The sequence below is a fragment of the Haliotis rubra genome, unplaced genomic scaffold (genome assembly GCF_003918875.1).
Source record: "Haliotis rubra isolate DU_JTF1 unplaced genomic scaffold, ASM391887v1 Scf109, whole genome shotgun sequence".
NCBI classification, from domain to species: domain Eukaryota; kingdom Metazoa; phylum Mollusca; class Gastropoda; order Lepetellida; family Haliotidae; genus Haliotis; species Haliotis rubra.
This window is the reverse complement of record NW_025764992.1, coordinates 1,607,703-1,629,864: the sequence shown is the minus strand read 5'-3', so window position 1 is coordinate 1,629,864 and position 22,162 is coordinate 1,607,703. Positions and strand designations below refer to the sequence as shown.

Here is a 22,162-nt window from a genome sequence, read left to right as displayed (position 1 = left end):
ACATCTCAGCTTTCACTGACATTCATTGGTACTTCACGTCTCAGCTTTTACAGATATTCATGGTACTGTTCTGCTCTGCTTTTACTGACATTCATTGGTACTTCACGTCTCAGCTTTTACAGATATTCATGGTACTGTTCTGCTCTGCTTTTACTGAGATTCATTGGTACTTAACGTCTCAGCTTTTACAGATATTCATGGTACTGTTCTGCTCTGCTTTTACTGACATTCATTGGTACTTCACGTCTCAGCTTTTACAGATATTCATGATACCGTTCGGCTCTGCTTTTACTGACATTCATTGGTACTTCACGTCTAAGCTTTTACTGATATTCATGATACTGTTCTGCTCTGCTTTTACTGACATTCATTGGTACTTCACGTCTCAGCTTTTACAGATATTCATTGGTACTTAACGTCTCAGCTTTTACTGATATTCATGATTCTGTTCTACTCTGCTTTTACTGACATTCATAGGTACTTCACGTCTCAGCTTTTACTGACATTCATGATACCGTTCTACTCAGCTTTTACTGACATTCATTGGTACTTCACGTCTCAGCTTTTACTGACATTCATTGGTACTTCACTTCTCAGCTTTTACTGACATTCATAGGTACTTCACGTCTCAGCTTTTACAGATATTCATGGTACTGCTCTGATTTTACTGACATTCGTGGTACTGTCCTGCTCTGCTCTTACTTACTTTTTACTTCATTGTAGTGTGCTGTTCTATTTCAATATCCGACATATTTACTGCCTTCACTTTCACTGTGCAATCTGTATTGATACTTCCCTGCTTTTAGTAAACAATATATTTTGTTCTCTGCTTTTAGTATCTGACACTCATCGGCACTCTACGGCTCTGCTTTTACTAACATTCATTGTCCTGTGCTGCTTTGCTCAAATATCCGACATTTTATTTCCATGCAGTTTGCAGTTGCAGATATTTACATATTATAATGATACATAACGAATATATCAGATAGGCCGGTATTCATTAAAATAACCAATGTCATAATAGAACATTGACGTATAAGTTGCTATCACGAAGTGCTGACTCACCAGCAGCTGTTTTCCTCTCAAATATTCGTATTTTACGTCGAAATATTTTGTTAAAAATGGTATTTTTTAAAATATCATTTTTTCGTTATGAGGATTGTTATGTTTTAGATTGTATCGTAGTAGACAATCTTCTTCAGAAACACGTCTGGTTATATTCCGTCATTTATTGGTGATGTACTAATCTGCTTAACCATTTATTGGTACCAATATATGTTTGATAATAAAACAGAGAGGAGCATAGCTACGAATTCGATCAAAGGCAAAAAACAACAACCCATGATGTATTTTGTCAAAGTCACCAATACCCGTTTACGGTTAATAACCTGAACTTGACATTAATGCCGGACGCCAAGCCAATTGTTTGAGCAAGCGTTTAGAGTATTCGCATGCTATTTTGAAACAAACGGCCTTCAATAATTCATATCAAACCTTATCCCTTGGATAGTAGAACAATTTGGCACAAGCGAGTGACGACCATTTAATAGACGGCTATTATTATAACAACAGATTGATAGCCCTGCAATTTTGACAGCATTCAAGCCAAACCTATTATTTTCTGAATTAAAAATGCCACACCAGCCCCATGAGGTGGAACTGAGGGCTGAAAATCTGCATTGAATATTAAACTATCGATCACACGTGTCGGTGCTATTAAGACAACCTAAACAAGCTGATGCTCTGGGTTGGTGGAGGAGGGTGGCTGAGAAATTGCCGCTACTTATTGTCAACAATGAATGGCGCACGTGTTACCGACTTAGTACTTTGGGGAATATTGGCGTTTAAATTATGCCCGCATCAATCCTCCTCGCTTCTATTTCCGTTGAGGACACTTGCGTAGATTCGACTGACCCCCGAAAGCTGTGACATGAGCTGGTCTCTGTAGGAATTTATAGCAATGAATAATGACAATATCTTGTAAACCCGACATTATTTATTACATTCTTCCGGGGTCGTTGAATTCTCCACTGGCGAAATTCACAAGAGACATTTCGTCAGCTGTTGGTCGTCATTAGAGATCGATACTGTCATACATACGTAATACCGATAGGGACAACCATGGTATCCACAGCTCAACAATTCGTTTACTGCTTCTATTGTCATTTTATACTTTAACATCATGAGTGTATGAATTCAAAATATTGAACATCCTCTATGAATGACAAACGTTCAGTACATCGGTGTACTATACAACTGTACTTAACTCCAATGTACTACGCATATAGTGTATTATTCTGCTATGACGCAGTTGTGACCATATGGAATATTCCGTAATAGAAATGAACAAAATATAATTTAAGTTGGTTGTGGTATTGACTCAATTGATTATGTAAAACCTTGAAAGGGACTCCGGATGAAGTACAATAGGTTATGACGTCCATTACAACCGAGGCAGTCATTTTATAGGTGTAAATTTCAGACTGAAAGGTACCTGAATTGCATGTTGTCTAGCCTACTACACATAACCAGAAGCGACAAAGCCTTTCCCCAGAAATCTATGTTATTTGTTTCAGCAGTATTACAGCTGTACGATGTTGTTTGTAAACAAACGAACTGTGCCAGTTTTACTTTGGATCCATGGATAGTAAAGTACCTCTGTGAAACAGTAAAACCTATGCTACCTTTTATCCTTTCAGATCAGTTTTACTTTGGTCCATGGATCCATGGAGCAATGGACAGGAAAGTGGGTCTGTCAAACAGTAAAACCTATGCTACCTTTTATCCTTTCAGATCAGTTTTACTTTGGTCCATGGATCCATGGAGCAATGGACAGGAAAGTGGGTCTGTCAAACAGTAAAACCTACACTTCCTTTTATCCTTTCAGATCAGTTTTACTTTGGTCCATGGTTAGGAAAGTGCCAAAAGAACAAAAGATCATTTAGGTTGTCGTCTTTAGGTTGGTTGTGGTATTGACTCAATTATGTAAAATCTTGAAAGGGTCTCGGATGAAATACAATACATTATGATGTCCATTACAACCTTATGTTATAGGTGTAAGTTTCAGACTGAAACGTAACTGAAGTTCATGTTGTCTAGCCTACTACACATAACCAGAAGCGACAAAGCCTTCCCCCATCCATAAGAAATATGTTATTTGTTTCAGCAGTATTACAGCTGCACGATGTTGTTTGTAAACAGACGAACTGTACCGGTTTTACTTTGGATCCATGGGTAGTAAAGTGCCCCTGTGAAACAGTAAAACCTATACTTCCTTTCATCCATTCAGATCAGTTTTACTTTGGTCCATGGATCCATGGTTAGGAAAGTGCCTCCGTGAAACAGTAAAACCTATGCTACCTTTTATCCTTTCAGATCAGTTTTACTTTGGATCCATGGATCAATGGACAGGAAAGTGGGTCTGTGAAACAGTAAAACCTATGCTACCTTTTATCCTTTCAGATCAGTATTACTTTGGATCCATGGATCAATGGACAGGAAAGTGGGTCTGTGAAACAGTAAAACCTATGCTACCTTTTATCCTTTCAGATCAGTATTACTTTGGATCCATGGATCAATGGACAGGAAAGTGGGTCTGTGAAACAGTAAAACCTATGCTACCTTTTATCCTTTCAGATCAGTATTACTTTGGATCCATGGATCAATGGACAGGAAAGTGGGTCTGTGAAACAGTAAAACCTATGCTACCTTTTATCCTTTCAGATCAGTATTACTTTGGATCCATGGATAGGATAGGAAAGTGCCTCAGTGAAACAATATAACCCATGCGATCCTTTTATCCTTTCGGAAACTATATGTAAAGACCCGAGAATCATGTGGTGTTGATTATGCAAAATAAATACTATGAAGAAATCGACTCTTGAGATCTGAAAGTATAAACTGAAAATTAGTCTCGGGTTAGAAAAGGACTGTTCCCTTCAGACAGTTTGGAAAAACAAGATAATTCCAGCGAATAAAACCCATATCTTTTCTTTGGTGTTGGCTGTTTCCTCATATGCTAAAATATGAGAATATTTTTTCAGGATATTTTTTTTTTTTTTTACATTTCTTTGAAGGTTTTCACTCTAAAACATATTTCAGACATGAGGCATACAGAGGCCATTAGTAAAAGTAAGAAGAATTGGTATTTTTGTTAGACAACTGTTTTGGCTCAAACACAAAGTATTTCAGTAACATCACAGAGTCTAAACTTGATGACGGAGAAAAGCCTTGGCAATACATGTCCAAGACATCTCCCTTCCTGTTGAACCTATGTCACATTGATCAGTACTGTAGGGATCTACTCTGCCCCACAAACCACCGGACACACATATCACTATGGAAACTGTAAAGTATAAATTCTAAAATTCTTTCCACCAAAACCAGAGAATAAATAACTATGTGGTGATCTCTTCCTTTATTGGGTCAACAAGAATACAGTTTGTACCCTACATGTGGACTGGTTCTGTAAACATAAAACTTTCCAGGAATATTTCCCTGTGAAATATACAAATGTTCCACTTGGACGGAATGATAATACTGTCAGACTCGGCATGTGTTTAGTCATCACAAATGGCCACCTACATCATTGCCATTTACAAACATCACAGAACCAACAAAATATTGTCACAATTTTCAGCATGAATTGTGATTACAAACATTTGTGCATAGACAGAATATTCAGCTAGATCAATACTGCAAGATACAAGAACCTTTTTTAATAATCAAATAGGAACAACTTTTTTAACACAAAACCAAAAAAACACAACTGATGTCAAATCAAATTGATTGATCAAAGTGTATTTGTTTTTCTTTGATTAAGCTGAGTAGTTGTGAGGAGATCAATACCCTAATACTGGCTGGCCATGGGGATATTGATAAGTAACACATGTCACTGCTGTCAATCATCTGATATAGACAAACAACAACAGCTGATGACATACACAACCAAATCTATATGTGTGAATATAAGCAAGAACCACTTATCACTCCACACCACCAATTCCAAAATTTCAGGTTTGGGACAATATCAATAATCACTGTATCAGCAGTTAAGAAAAACTCTGACAAAATGATCACAAAAATCATGCTGCAATTTTGTAATGCTGAAAATCTAAAATACATAAACAAGTTGGAAGGTACAACAGTATCTCTTTAAAAATCATGTGCATTTAATGCTAAAATCTTAAAATGTATTGGAAAACAGTAAAATTTGTGTAAATAATACTTTCAGAGTCACAAATACATAACAGGCTGTTTAATGACTTTAAGCCTCAGAAACAAATATAAATTTCAGAGCAATATGTTACTATCAATGGTTTTGTCAACACCACTCTAGCTGGGGTGCACCTGGGTTCATACCAGCTGAAGCCTCGATCCAGATAAGTCAATACTGGCCAAAATGGACTAAAGGCCGATGGGTGGTTGGAGTGACCACCATTGACCACTACAGCACAGCTGTTTGTAATTGAGGTCAGCTTGTCCCAGCAGCCAAAAAGCCCTATAGATATTACCCAGAGAGGTCAACAGATTGTCCCTAAATCTCTTCTGCCATGTATTATCCACAACTGTGGCATGAAAATGACCCTTGTGCAGTACTGACCATTCATGCACGACACAAGCAGGAACTCAGGGAGAGACTCATTCATGTTTTCTCAACCATGGAATTCTCTAGCAACACCAAGACAGTTAAAGGTAACAGCTTTCTTGTGACAATGTTACAGATGCTGCTTGAGTTTAGATGACCTTAAGTTCCTCCATTCTTCATCAGCTGGCAAGGTGTCTTCACAAGCACCTGCTTTCACATACTCCCTATTACACTTTAAACCACAGCTCTAACAGCCAACACAACCGGGACATTTTCAAAACCACAGACATTTCACACACACACACTACATTTCAAATAAGCAGACCATGTAATGTTATTCATACATAAACCATAAAAATTTAATTTAATTTTTTTCTTCCCAGCATATTTAACCTAAATGGGAAATAATTACTAAAATACAAAATAAAATCTGGAGAGCGTGAGTGGTATTTTTTTTCAATTTGTGTTTGTGCATTAGCCTGACACAGAGTCACTCAACCTGAGCTTACAAAATAGCTTCTGCTAGCTGAACCATGACCTCATGTGACTGTGGGCAGCATCCCTCTAGGTGTGGCCATATATAATGTTGTTGAAACTGTTGTTGAAACTGTTGTTCAAGTGTGTGTTTGTGCATAGCAATGATTCATACTGACCAGCAATATTGTGAAAACTATCACAAGTTCTTGTAAAATACAATTAATTTTAGCACTTAACAGCAGCTTACCATAAATAAACATACTTCTAATATATTTCACATTTCAATGAATAATAATAATAATTTATTTCATGTACACAAAATATCATATCACAGATGGAGTAAAGCACATTTTTACATCACTATTAAAATGCATAAATAGACAGTTGAAAACTGTAACGAGAGCAGTGGTCCAATGAGAGACTGCACGGAGGTACATCAAGTGGTTCAGTAGTTGAGGGCACACAGCAAGGCCACGCCCTGCTTTATCCAGTGTCTGGCGTTCTTGTCACTTGGCAGCTCCACGGTGAACACAAAGTTGGTGGAGTGACCGGTAGTGGACAGTGTGCCTGAAACATAAAAACATTTTGGATGAAAAAATGAGTGAGTAGACCAGTCCCCTAACTGTTCCCATTGGTACTGGGGATCTAAGCTGTCCCCTAATCCCCAACAGCTGACATACATGAGGTGCTGGGTATCTAAGCTGTCCCCTCATCCCCAACAGCTGACATACATAGGGTATCTAAGCTGTCCCCTAATCCCCAACAGCTGACATACATAGGATACTGGGGATCTAAGCTGTCCCCTCATCCCCAACAGCTGACATACATAGGATACTGGGGATCTAAGCTGTCCCCTAATCCCAACAGCTGACATACAGCTGTCCCTCATCCCAGCAGCTGACATGCATAGGATACTGGGGGTACTGTCCCTCATCCATCATCACTGGGGATGGGGATCTAAGCTGTCCCCTAATCCCCAACAGCTGACATACATGGGGTACTGACATGCATAGGATACTGGGGATCTAAGCTGTCCCCTAATCCCAACAGCTGACATACATAGGGTACTGGGGATCTAAGCTGTCCCCTAATCCCAACAGCTGACATACATGGGGTACTGGGGATCTAAGCTGTCCCCTAATCCCAACAGCTGACATACATAGGATACTGGGGATCTAAGCTGTCCCCTAATCCCTACAGCTGACATACATGAGGTACTGGGGATCTAAGCTGTCCCCTAATCCCCTAATGACCCTGGGGACAGCTGACATACATACAGGGTACTGGGGATCTCTAAGCTGTCCCCTAATCCCTACAGCTGACATACATAGGATACTGGGGATCTATGCTGTCCACTAATCCCTACAGCTGACATACATGGGGTACTGGGGATCTAAGCTGTCCCCTAATCCCTACAGCTGACATACATGAGGTACTGGGATACAACCTGACTGACATGAATGGATTACAAAACAAAACAAAACTTAACATCCACATAATCCATTAAAAGCATGCAAACATGTAACAATTTCATTCAGTGAACTCTATTCATTATTCCTGTAGATCATACATCAAACTTCCTAAGTACCACTCAGAACAGTTTGTACTGCTAAACATTTCCCCATAAATGCTAAATCCCTGCTATAGTGTCCTAACTCTGTTAACACGTATTTGATATAAGATTTATATCCCACCGAGCTGACTGACTGGTAGGTAAATATCAGCTGAATGCAGGCAGTGGAGTGTAGTATCACATCGTCAATACACGGAATCTTACACATACAATTTGCTACACTGACATCATACACAATGAGGCAAAAAATCGAATGACTTACACTCAATTAAATCCTTACATGCAAATAGAGCAGACATTAATGACTTCATTCGGGGCAACTCCCTTTAGTCATACTTTCTCTGACCTGTAGATAGCAGTATAATTATCCTAGGTAGAAGGCAGGTGGTATAAGGAGATGTCACTATGGGAACAATAAGTTGCTAGTTCATGCACTGACATTTTACTCATACAAGCTGAAAATATCATTTTAATGGTTTACAGTTACAAATAGACGATTATAACCATTCAGTTATACTGGGGTAACACCCGTTATCTGTACAAAAAACGTTTGAGACTGTGACAAGCAGATTGGGAGAGTGCAAAGAGATTAAGTCTGATAGGGTTGGCATAGGTACTACAGGTATCAGACATTGCATGGGTACCACAGGTGGGGTTGGTGTAGGCATAGGTATTACAGGTGTTTGTGTCAGTAGTACAGGTATTGACATTTTACTCATAGCATAGGTATTAGAGGTACAAACAAACCATTAGCATCAGGTATTACAGGTATTTTGTGGGTCAGCATAGGTATTAGAGGTATTTGGGGTCAGCATAGGTATTAGAGGTATTTTGGGTCAGCATAGGTATTACAGGTATTTGGGGTCAGCATCGGCATCAGCATAGGTATTACAGGTATTTGGAGGTCAGCATAGGTATTACAGGTATTGGGTTTGGGCATTACAGGTCAGCATAGGTATTACAGGTGTTTGTGTCAGTATTACAGGTATTGGGGTTGGCATAGGTACTACAGGCACAGGGGTCAGCAAGGCATTACAGGTATTTGGGGTCAGCAACCATCAGTTAGCAGATGCACAACATAGGTATTACAGGTATTTGGGGTCAGCATAGGTATTACAGGTATTTGGGGTCAGCATAGGTATTACAGGTATTTGGGGTCAGCATGGGTATTACAGGTATTTGGGGTCAGCATAGGTATTACAGGTATTTGGGGTCAGCATGGGTATTACAGGTATTTGGGGTCAGCATAGGTATTACAGGTATTTGGGGTCAGCATAGGTATTACAGGTATTTGGGGTCAGCATAGGTATTACAGGTATTTGGGGTCAGCATGGGTATTACAGGCATTTGGGGTCAGCACAGGTATTTGGGGTCAGCATAGGCATTACAGGTATTTGGGGTCAGCATAGGCATGCTGCAGGTATTTGGGGTCAGCATAGGTATTACAGGTATTTGGGGTCAGCATAGGTATTACAGCTATTTGGGGTCAGCATAGGCACTGCAGGTATTTGGGGTCAGCATAGGTATTAGAGGTATTTGGGGTCAGCATAGGTATTACAGGTATTTGGGGTCAGCATAGGTATTACAGGTATTTGGGGTCAGCATAGGCACTGCAGGTATTTGGGGTCAGCATAACTATAGAAAAGATACAACAGGTAAAGTTCTGCACCACCTGAGATATCACATCGATGTGAGTTTTAGCAATGATGACACTGAATAGCAAAGGAAGAGAAAATGCACCTTGACGAATATTGTCATGTTTACAAAATCACATCTTGCATTATTTCTGCCAGGCCTATTACACTGAAATGCTTCTATCCTCCATAGTATGCAATATTGAATTATGTATCACATGACTTCATAGCAAGCATTTACATACCTACAACAAATACGTGAGCTCAAAATCAATAGTTTCAATGTTATTCCAGAAATAGGTATACTTAAACAATATAAATACAAGTTCTCTAATCCGAATCCCAAGACAGTGAATCTTACTAAACATCCCTCACCCATGACAGAGGATAAACACTGCCAACAGTGACAGTCACTCAGTTCACTGTCCATCAATGACACTATTGACGATGTCCACTGACACTGTATTGGATCAAAGATGGCTGTAGATACATTCCTAAATATATGGGCCAAGTAGAGCAGGTAGGCCGGACCACACCCACACAGGTCAGGGAGAACTAACAGGCTATCAGTCTCATGCTATTGTCAGTTGCAGAAAACAGATTGTTGTTTACAAAATTTCCACAAGAAAGCCTTACATACCGTACTTTTGATTGTTGATAGATGAATTCTATTTGAACATAAATCTAGATGTGTTTATGAGTTCTCTGGAGTGTTACAAATTCAGGGTATGAGGTGGGAGTGGGGGTAGGTAGGTAGAGGTAGGGGTAGGGAGGGGTTGGGGGGGGGTTAGGTGGGGGTTGGGTGGGAAGGGTCAGTACTGTTGATATTTTAATTCTTCTAATAATACAAGTCCTAAATATTTCATTTTCAACACAAATTTTTGACAAGGACCTTTAATTCACTACTGATAAGATAGTCTGCAACACAAAGCCAGATTACATCAACTTTGTCTGGAAAGAGTATGATTGCCTGATATGTTCCATTTACATAATTCCACTAACTCACATTAAAACCTACTAAAAATGTCGTCAGATGCAAATGATGTAATTTCATGATAAAATCTTTCATATTTTAAAATTATTTATATACTACTGCCAAATTAATATGAGGTCCACCTGTTAGACAATAAGCTAAACTGATCTGGCTTTACACATACTACTCAAAACAATTAAAGGATGACCCAATTCTTTCATATTACTACAGTCAATCGGTCATTGCATGATGAACTATAGAAATATGAAAGAATCGGGTTGTCCACTATTGGTTTATTCCACCTATTACCTCCCTGACAACAACCCGTGAAGGTCAGAGTTAGAATATTGATCTTCAGTAACCCATGCTTGTCGTAAGAGGCGACTAACGGGATCTGGTGGTCAGGCTTGCTGACCTGGTTGACACATGTCATTGGTTCCCAGTTGAGCCGATTGATGTTCATGCTGTTGATCACTGGATTGTCTGGTCCAGACTTCGATTATTTACAGACCGCCGCCATACAGCTGGAATATTGCTGAGTGTGGCGTAAAACTCAACTCACTCACTCCCTGACGACGCTGACATCATTACCAGTGTAGGCCATAATGACCCAGCTCGTATCACAGGCAAATATAATAACATGCTCCTAAATCATCTCACACACAAACTCCATTGTCATGTGTATAATAAATCCACTAAAACGTACCAAATTTATCTATATCATTTATCTGTAGATCTTGAGACGGACATGCATGGCCATGAATTGTCAAGTGGTTGACTCACTACACACAAATAATACAATGTACTGATAAACAAGTGTATTGATGTTCCCGTACATGGATGTTGATAAGATTGGTAAACAGCAAATACATTATGCTGTAACTTATTGACTTGGATAAATATATGTGAAAGCAACACAAGATAAGGATTTACTTTGTTTTCCAAAACCAAATATCTAAGATGTCATAAATAGACAGTTACTAACCTTCTCATTTAGCCTCTGGCTCTATAGTAGTGAGAGACACTGCACGTAATTTGAACACTATTTAGGATAAAAACATTCTGTGTTTTCAATGTGGTGTTAAATTTACCATTTGAAATCTATGTGTTTAGCTTAATATACAATTTAGAAGGGATATATCTACAGCTAAAATAGCTCTACAATATATGAGATAGTCTGTCTCACAGTCCCTGAACCACATTATTTTCCCTACTGCCAAGCCCTCTCTGCAGTGTTAAAGCCCTAAATAAAGCAAGTCTAGATTTCCTCAAGTTCAGGAATCTCTGGTCTCCCTAGGGCTCCTTTTCAATATACATGGGCTTGTTTGTTACTATCAAAATTATATATATTCAGAGACTAAGCCTTAGTCTATATATGAGACATTGCACGTAATTTTAAACACTATTTTGGATAAAACATTCTGTGTCTCCAATGCAGTGTTTAATTTACCTACATGTTTTGTTTTGAATTCAATTTAGCATGGATAAATCTACAGGTAAAATAGCTCTACAATATTCCATGAAATGCAGTTGTACATGTTCGATTCTTTGATGGAATCAGTCAATACCAATATTATCCGTAACCTATAAATGTATAATTAACATGCCACATTAATTAGGAAACAATTAGTGTGCACAGCCACTTCACATATACACAGTAACACAAGTACTATTGGCTTGTGGCCTTTCAGTTGTGAGAATACAGAAGTATGTTGGGCGAGGCTAAATTATGCTGACATATCTTCTTTCTAAATGAAAGCTGACAATCACAAAGAATGATGTATTTTTCTACAGATAATAGCATTCACAGTGACGCACCCTTCAAATCTGCTGTTTCAAATAGTGGAGGTCAGCCTGTGCCCCAAACTTTCAAATCTACTTGAGTAAACTTGGCACGATGACTGCGAATACAGTGTTGTCAGATCAAGGATCATCACTAAGGACCAGAACTGTCCATCTACTAGCACCACATGGGCGCCATGGCACCATAACTATTAATCAGTTTCAAAAACAAGCTAAGTGATACAGGCACTATCCTAATTGTAAATCTAACACCATGCACAGATAATGTCCATAGTTTTCTTTTCACTTTCACAAATACTTACAATTATGAAACACAAATAGGACATTAATCACATTTAAAATGTTCATGTAGGAGTTTAGTCTCCTAACATCAACATCCTGATTGGAAGTAAATGTATCCAGCATTCTCACATGTCTCAATCAAGTTCTCTCCAATGTATTCTGTGCCAATAAATAACAGATTATTTCACTCAAGGTGGGTGACATTATCAGCGATTCTTCAGAAACTGATATTTTCATGTCCCCTTGTGGATCAATAAAAAGATTGGATGTCCCTCTTTCAGCAGAATGGACAAGTCACCGAATCACAGGGGATATGTTGTTCTCAGATTTCTCTATTAGAGAGAGTGAGTGAGTGGGTATAGTTTTATGCCACTTTTAGCAATATTCCAGCAATATCACACACATATTTGTGATTACATTTTCTCAGTAAAGTACAGATTCTAGTACTTTTGTTGGGTTGAGTCCCATCTGGGATTTGAACCAACACCCTAACAGACAGACACCTAATCGCCAGTACACACATTGTCAGCCTTCTAACCCATTCAGAAAGTGTAATCCAAAATATAACAGGTGTTACATTTGCCCTTTTCTAAATGGTATCGCATATTCATTCCAGCAATATCACGGCGGGGTCCACCAGAAATGGACATCTCACATTGTACCCATGTGGGGGATCAAACCCAAGACTTTGGCGTGATGAGCAAATGCTTTACCTGTAAGCCATCCCTGAGCCCCACACTATATTAGAGGTCCAACATTAAAGCATGTTCAGTGCATGAGTCTGTATATAACACTGGTCAATGTATAGCAGTAGTGGCTTTGTGTAGATGCACAAGGATGATTATGAAGGTCTGTGGTGCAGGAAGTGATATAGTGTGACGACTGTCCTAAGTCTGTATTACACAATAGCAGTAACAGTAATAGCTGGGTAATGGTGATATGTTTCCGTGTCGCTGTCTCACTGAGTGAACTTGACACTCCCTTTGCAAAAAGATAACATCTCTTGGGCTCTGTTCTAAACAGGATACTTATAACTGTCATAAGTTTACGTTAAACTTTGGAAATTACAGTGGTCTGTGTCATAGTGTGGGCAAAGAAAAAGGCCCACATTTCCAGGTGATCCATCCGCAAAGTGATCTTAGAGCAGTCTCCCACACTCCAACATTGACGTGGCTCAGATATAGGCAACGCTTTCAGGAACTGATCTTAGCAATAATACTGCTAAGTCTATGATCATATGCCATGATATGTTAAACTAGGTGATCTATGATCAATGTAGAGCTACAACTGCTTTGTTAAGTGATGCAAAGACATCATTCCCAGGGCTCTGTTTAACAAAGTGAAGTTTATAAGTCCATGTTAAACTAGGGGAGCTATGATCGATGTAGAGCTACAACTGCTATGTGAAGTATAGCAAAGACATCATTCCCAGGGCTCTGTTTAACAAAGTGAAGTTCGTAAGTCTATGTTAAACTAGGGGAGCTGTGATTGATGTAGAGCTACAACTGCTATGTGAAGTATAGCAAAGACATCATTCCCAGGGCTCTGTTTAACAAAGTGAAGTTCATAAGTCTATGTTAAACTAGGGGAGCTGTGATTGATGTAGAGCTACAACTGCTATGTGAAGTATAGCAAAGACATCATTCCCAGGGCTCTGTTTAACAAAGTGAAGTTCATAAGTCTATTTTAACCTAGGTGATCTATGATCAATGTAGAGCTACAGCTGCTTTGTTAAGTGATGCAAAGACATCATTCCCAGGGCTCTGTTCAACAAAGTGAAGTTCATAAGTCTATGTTAAACTATGTAGAGCTTGATGAAGTATTAAGCTACAACTGATGTTACTATGTGATGCAAAGACAACATTCCCAGGGCTCTGTTTAACAAGGTGAAGTTCATAAGTCTATGTTAAACTAGGGCAGCTGTGATCGATGTAGAGCTACAACTGCTATGTGAAGTAGTGCAGGTCTATGTTTCCTTATGCCTAACTTTTACAGAATGACAGTCTCAGTACTGCAACTACTTTTAATGGTGGGTCAAATAACGCCAGTGTTTCCAACAAGGCTAACGCAGCTTCCCATGATGTCCTAATCCAAGCAGAGGCACCTGGTGGTCAGTCCATTTATCAGGTATACCCAATATACTTGTTAACCCCAGGTGACCTTATCTCATACAAAGAGGCCTGGGGTGGTGGTACTCCTTAAGTGTGTGATAATCAAGCAGGCCACTTCAAAGGGATAATGGTGTCAAGAAGCTGTCTTTAATGAATGGGATTAAGGGCTATGTCAGGTCATTGCAGGTATCAACACTCTGCCTGCTGGAGGCAGGTTTTCAAAGCCTGTGGTTAGCTGTACCTAGTCCGTAACTCTGTCAGCCAGTGAGGTATGACTTACTGAGGATTAGTTAACACGGGTTTGATTATGTACAACTCCACAGATTAAGGACTCAATGTTTGATAGTATTGACAATATGCTGCAGTGTCTGCATCACCACCAACTGTGTAAGTGCTGCCATGATCTGCGTAGTCTTGTGTTGTTGTGATGATCGCAGTTAATGACCCGTGACCAAGTGCGTTAATGTCATGCAGTAATGTCAGGTTAATAGACCCGGACTTGTCTGTCACAGACCTCATAAAATGTAATGAGATATTTGTTTCAAATAAATATGAAGCTAACGGTCCTATGTTCTTCATTAGTTTTGAACATGAATCTGAGAAAAGGCAGGTAGTCTTCTTCATCATGTAGTCTTCTTTATCACTAGGGGCAGTGGGGTAGCCTAATGGTTAAAGCGTTGAATCCCCACATGGGCACAATGTGTGAAGCCCATTTCTGGTGTCCCCCGCCGTGATGTTGCTGGAATATTGCTAAAAGTGGCGTAAAACCAAACTCAGTCAGTCAGTCAGTCTTTATCACTATTATCTAATCATCATCATCATCTTCATCATCATGATGTCTTCTTTACCATCATCATCTAGTCATCAACTAATCATCATCATTGTCATCTGGTCATTTTTATCAACATCATCTAGTAACAATCTTTTCATCATCATCATCATCATCATCATCATCATCATCATCATCATCATCATCATCATCACCATCACCATCACCACAACCACTACCCATCATCATCACCACAGTGCCATTTTTAAACTGCTACCTCCCACCATCACAACCATTCTCATGTAGATCCCTTCTCAGTCACCAACATCATCCCAATCATCCCCCCATCATTCATTGTCCTACCCACCTGCTCGTGTGAGTGTCTTGTACACTGGGCACTCATAGATGCCAGTCTCCTTCGGTACCCTGTTGGGGAAAGGTTTGAGCCAGATAACAGGGACATCGGTGTAGAGTTCCTTGGGCCGAGACTCGGTCAGGGTGTTGTTGGTGTAGTCCCACCTTGCCCCCTCTAGGTACAAGCCTCGGATGTAGCAGCCATCCACTGGGGACTCCTTCAGCTCTGCATATGACTCTCGCATTATCTGATTGGAAGAAAAGACAACCACTGAAGCTGTGCAAACTAAAGTTATACTTTGAGATGTCCAACAATCAAAACGAATATCTCCAATGGATGCAGGTTTTGGATGATGGATAAGCTTTTGGTCTATTTCACTTGTAAGCAGTTAACACAGTTATATATACAAATGCTGTGAAATGGTCAACTTTCATTAAAAAAGTAAAAAACACAGGTTAAATGATATTTCAATTTGCATATTCATCCTTTGTTTATACTGGTTACACACAAAGCCATCAAAGCCCTTTTGCTAGTTAGCTTGACAGTCCCTTTACATACAGATACACTCTGTTCTCATTGTAATATGCAAAACAACCTATATATCACACTGACTGACTGACTGAGTTTGGTTTTACGCCGCTTTTACCAATATTCCAGCAACATCACAGCGGGGGACACCAGAAATGGGCTTCACACATTGTGCCCATGTGGGGATTCGAACCCGGATCTTCAGCGTCACGAGCCAACGCTTTAACCACTAGGCTACCCCACCGCCCCTATCACACTGACAGTCTTCCATCAGTAAGTGCAGCTTTTTGTCCATAAACAAATGAAAGTCAAGATGATATGTAAATTAGCTTGAGGCAGCGTTGCAGGAGTGATGCATAGTTGGCAGCAACATCTTGCTGATCCGGCTGGGATACTATGCTGGCACAAAACTAACAAGGTTCCTTACCTCGAAGTCAAAGCTGATGGTGTCAATGGAGATGACCTTCCTTCTGGCAAAGTTCTGCAGTGTTCCTGTGAGGAAGGCTTGTGGGAAGAAGAAACCAGAGATCCAGAACACCTAGGACAGAACACAGAGCTCATTTAACACAGAGCATCACAGACAGGTTAGTCTTGTACAGGTAGAGAACCTGTAGAACCAGGTTAGTCCTGCAAAATGAAGATTTCTTCGAAAATGTACTGACCTGAATTACTCTCACATGCACAGATATTAACACTGATATCAAATTTTTATTGTAAGAATATATTTTTTACAGCAATAGCTTTTGGAATATCTTACTGGTGGAATGCCATTGTCGATCCAGTCTTGGATGAACTCCATCCTAGTACACAGGTCCAACACCCAGGATGCAAGAGGCTTCAGTGAGGGGTAGGCCTGAAACAGTCCAGTACAGAGTCAGTATACTGAACATGGGAAGTAACACCTACACTGGTAACATGTTCCTATAATCAGTATTTAGGAATGGCAGTAGATACATGTGAACATTATATACAACAGAAATCAAGACAAAACCTTTTGTTCAATCAATGCCTCTGAAGATACAGGGATAGAAGCGCCTGTAGTGTCACATACTTTTGTTATAGTTGCTTGTTGGGATCTTGGACCTATTCCAGACAGCCATATTGGTGCTATGACCAGTGGAACTCAATGTATTATTGTCCAAGCTCTTTGACTTCTTTGCAGAATGGGGTCTGCTTGTTACAATTAATCTTTCTACATCCCTTTCACAATAAATTATACAATGAACTAAACGCAAGTCAAGAATGACTTGGGAAGTATAGATGGCACTGCTCTGAAAATACCCTTTGTTTGGGGCTCAATGTTGATTCCATGTACTTATAAATAAGACCATGTTATTTCTTGAAGCTGTAATTATAAATTGTTCTTATGAAGTCTACTTCTGGAATTTCTTTACATCTTTTTGTAGTTAAATATATTGAAGTATGAGAACATTTGACAACTGAGTGTTAGCCTCAGTTACAAGTATGACCTGGCTGATTATGACACACATCACTCTTCATCACGTCAACCACAGGTTTGGCAGGCCAAGACATGATAATTTTAAAAGCTACAACATTCACTCACTGGTAAGGTCACCTGTCACCAGGATTGGGTCTGGGGCTAATGTATGGGTCTCCTTACCTTGCCTGCCCACATGGTGGGGACCATGTTGTTGTAGAGGGAGTTGGCCATGTTCTCCAGCTCCTGGGACATGACCACTAGACCCTTGAGAGCCTTCAGTAGGTCCTTCAGTGACTGGTTGATGGTGTTCAACAGACGGTTGTACCTGCAGCACACACACACGTGATTTCAGTCTAATCAAATGAAGGTGTTTTACAGTATAGGAGGGAGTGGGTTTTACACCGCTTTTAGCAATATTCCAGCAAGATCATATGAGGGGAGACCAGGTATGGGATTCACACAGTGTACCCATGTGAGGAATCGAACCCAGGTCTTCAGCATGATGACTGGACACTTTAACCACTTGGCTTACCACCACCCCTATGTGTTTTGGAAGGTTCTGTAAGAGAGACTTATTTCTTCCCTAAATAATTCAGGTATGTGGTCAAATTGTTGTCCAAGATGCTCCATGTTTTGCAGAGTGGCCATTGTTTTGAAAACCAGATGTATCATGACTGTAAATTTCATAATACCCATGTTCATGAGAACATAAAAATGGAAAAATTCTGAACCAAATGCTGATCAAGGGGGTCTTAACCCTTCTCTGTCCCTGTTTGGAAGGCCTTGTGCCAGTCCCCAGGGAACACACCTTGTTTCGGGACACATGTAGAAGATAGCTACTTGCTTACGACTAGTGGTAAGTAAGTGGCCCACAGGCATGATTAATTCAACTCGATCTTAATCAGTGTGTTGACAGGTAAAATCCCCAAACTGACCCACTTATATAATATGATGAATCTGCACTTGCAAATATCAGTTTAAAGGACAATGTTGAAAGCAAGGCCAACTCTGTGACCACACAACTGACCTGATGACCTCCTGGACCAGCACAGTGTTCATGCTCTGTTCATACAGGACAGGGTACTTCTCCATAATGGGGCCAATAGGCAGAGCTGCCGGAACCTGGCTCAGGATGTTCTTGGCTGTTTCCTCCATCACCTGAAACACACAGACACAAACAGTGTAGCAAAACACACAACATAAACACTTACAAAACATACAGACACAAACAGTAGCAAAACACGCAACATAAACACTTACAAAACACACAAACAGCGGTGTAGCAAAACACAAAACATAAACACTTACACAAGACACAAGCGGTGTAGCAAAACACACAACATAAACACTTACAAAACATACAGAAACACACAGACACAAACAGTGTAGCAAAACACACAACATAAACACTTACAAAACACACAGACACAAACAGTGTAGCAAAACACACAACATAAACACTTACAAAACATACAGACACAAACGGTGTAGCAAAACACACAACATAAACACTTACAAAACACACAGACACAAACAGTGTAGCAAAACACACAACAAACACTTACAAAACACACAGACACAAACGGTGTAGCAAAACACACAACATAAACACTTACAAAACACACAGACACAAACAGGTGTAGCAAAACACACAACATAAACACTTACAAAACACACAGACACAAACAGTGTAGCAAAACACACAACATAAACACTTACAAAACACACAGACACAAACATTGTAGCAAAACACACAACATAAACACTTACAAAACACACAGACACAAACAGTGTAGCAAAACACACAACATAAACACACAGACACAAACGGTTACAACATAAACACTTACAAAACACACAGACACAAACAGTGTAGCAAAACACACAACATAAACACTTACAAAACACACAGACACAAACGGTGTAGCAAAACACACAACATAAACACTTACAAAACACACAATTTATCCTAGTTGAGATGGTCAAGATATTACTTAATGATGAGTTCCACTTCTTTATATCTCTTCTGTTTTGAGATCCATCAGTGGTTCTAACATTTTTCGTTCCTGTTTAATGTCATCTGGTGAAGCTAATCCCAGATAATAAATTAAAGTCTAACTATTTCACTAGTCTCACTTGGACTTACATTCATATCCCCCTTGAAAAACAACATGTCCAAACATCAAAATTAAACCAAACTGTTACCTGTCTGAAAACGGATAGCCACTGACAAAGATCCTGAATTTTTACCACTCCTCGTGGTAGTTGTAATACTAGACAATTTGTTGTCTTGGTAACATTCTATATAAGGAAGGTAATAAGTCTGCATAACTCTTACCTCCTCTCGAGATTTGCCTCCTCCAGCCTTGGACTTGGGTTGGAGCTGCAGAAGGCCAGTCAACAAGAATAATGTCTCCGCCTGGGCGAAGGTGATGTTAGCGTTGTCGTGGAGGCCGAAGATTTCTGGAGAGTCATTGATGGGCAGGCTACGTATATATGCTGTATAACCCTAGGGAAGGAAATATATGACATTGGACTTGGGATAACTTACATCTTTTAAGTGGAGCTACATGTCTTATTACCTTGACCTTCGATCATGATGGGTGCTTTAAAATATGGTAGTGGAGGACATTTTTAGAAACATCTTGTTTCATCAGGTTTCTTTGAATTTGTCAGTTACATGCTTTCTTGCTGTGACAGGAGGTTTGTATAAATATTCTTTAAAGAATTTATGTTTGAATTGGCTGAATTGCCATTATTACCTCTAGCTCAAAATAAGAAATTGGTTTTGTATTAAAACAAAATTTGATATGAGTGAGTGAGTGAGTTTAGTTTTACGCCGCACTCAGCAATATTCCAGCTATATGGCGGCGGTCTGTAAGTAATCGAGTCTGGACCAGACAATCCAGTGATCAACAGCATGAGTATTGATCTGCGCAATTGGGAACTGATGACATGACCACCCAATCCCATTAGTCGCCTCTTACGACAAGCATGGGTTACTGAAGATCAATATTCTAACCCGGACCTTCACGGGTCACCAAATTTTAAAATCATTCAATAGATTTCTCCTAAAACTTTAAATACATTGCAATAGTTGACAATGGTTACAAATATTCTGACTGTTATTAAACATGTTTCATGGAAGTTCAAAACAAGTATCAGTTACAAGTAATAAAAGTATGTGTAACAGCATATCATTTATAAACAGGAATCCTGAGGATTGAGTTTTATCAGAAATGAGTAATTTGATTGCAAGCTTTTGTATCAAATAATCAGTCTATACATTGACCAGAAACACACCTAGCATCAGCACTATCAGCATGACTCACACAAACTTAACTATATAAGCTTAAGGGACAGGGTAGTCTAGTGTCAACTGTTCTAGGTTATTGCCTACAAGGTCTGGGTTTAAGCCCTGGCTCGCTATCTGACAGTTACATTGATTATCCGCGTCAGCATTAAACAGCCATTTGTTCTCTCACATATAAATAACAATCACTGTCTCTAACAGGGTGGAAATAATAGATTGGACACTTCCAGTCATTTACACAGGTCATCTTTCCTTGCATATTCTGTGAGACAAAAACACATCGATCTGTCTCAGAAGCATATGTTTTATGGAATTCACCCTGTATGGATTACTGAACTCCTCAATTAGCCTGCACAAATATGGTTCTAGAGGTGTGAATACAACTATAGATATAAATAGACACTGCTTATAATCCCAGCTGTTTGCTGTGGACTATCACATTCATTACTTTGACTTGCACATCCAGAAATTCCATAGCTTGTGAATTAATCATGGACTGGTATCAGGCATCACTCAACTAGCAGCTGGTGGCTGCTGTCACTTGAACGTATTCTGTTCATGGCTAGAAGAGTGGGGATGACAGAGGTCAATAGAAGAGCTGGAAGAGTGGGGATGACAGAGGTCAATAGAAGAGCTGGAAGAGTGGGGATGACAGAGGTCAATAGAAGAGCTGGAAGAGTGGGGATGACAGAGGACAATAGAAGAGCTGGAAGAGTGGGGATGACAGAGGACAATAGAAGAGCTGGAAGAGTGGGGATGACAGAGGACAATAGAAGAGCTGGAAGAGTGGGGATGACAGAGGACAATAGAAGAGCTGGAAGAGTGGGGATGACAGAGGACAATAGAAGAGCTGGAAGAGTGGGGATGACAGGAGGACAATGGGGATGAAGAGCTGGAAGAGTGGGGATGACAGAGGACAATAGAAGAGCTGGAAGAGTGGGGATGACAGAGGACAAATAGAAGAGCTGGAAGAGTGGGGATGACAGAGGACAATAGAAGAGCTGGAAGAGTGGGGATGAAGAGCTGCAAGAGTGGGGAGCTGCAAGACAGAGGTCAATAGAAGAGCTGCAAGAGTGGGATGACAGAGGTCAATAGAAGAGCTGGAAGAGGTGAGGGATGACAGAGGTCATGGGGATGACAGAAGAGCTGGAAGAAGGGGATGACAGAGGACAATAGAAGAGCTGGCAAGAGTGGGGATGACAGAGGACAATAGAAGAGCTGCAAGAGTGGGGATGACTGGAAGAGTGGGGGACAGAGCTGGGACAATAGAAGAGCTGGAAGATGAGGGGATGACAAGAGGACAAATACAAAGAGCT

At 39.9% G+C, this 22,162-nt stretch overlaps 1 protein-coding gene across 1 annotated transcript in view; it reads right to left on the bottom strand.

Annotated features, from left to right (window-relative positions):
- Nucleotides 1–4,402: 4,402 nt before the first annotated feature.
- LOC124283095 (dynein axonemal heavy chain 1-like) overlaps nt 4,403–22,162 on the bottom strand; it is a 116,652-nt gene continuing 98,892 nt past the window's right edge. The window contains 7 exon segments of the mRNA XM_046719125.1: nt 4,403–6,631; nt 15,577–15,811; nt 16,520–16,630; nt 16,850–16,945; nt 17,714–17,858; nt 18,561–18,691; nt 19,872–20,042. Coding sequence (XP_046575081.1) covers nt 6,510–6,631; nt 15,577–15,811; nt 16,520–16,630; nt 16,850–16,945; nt 17,714–17,858; nt 18,561–18,691; nt 19,872–20,042 — 1,011 coding nt within the window. The 3' untranslated portion in view covers nt 4,403–6,509.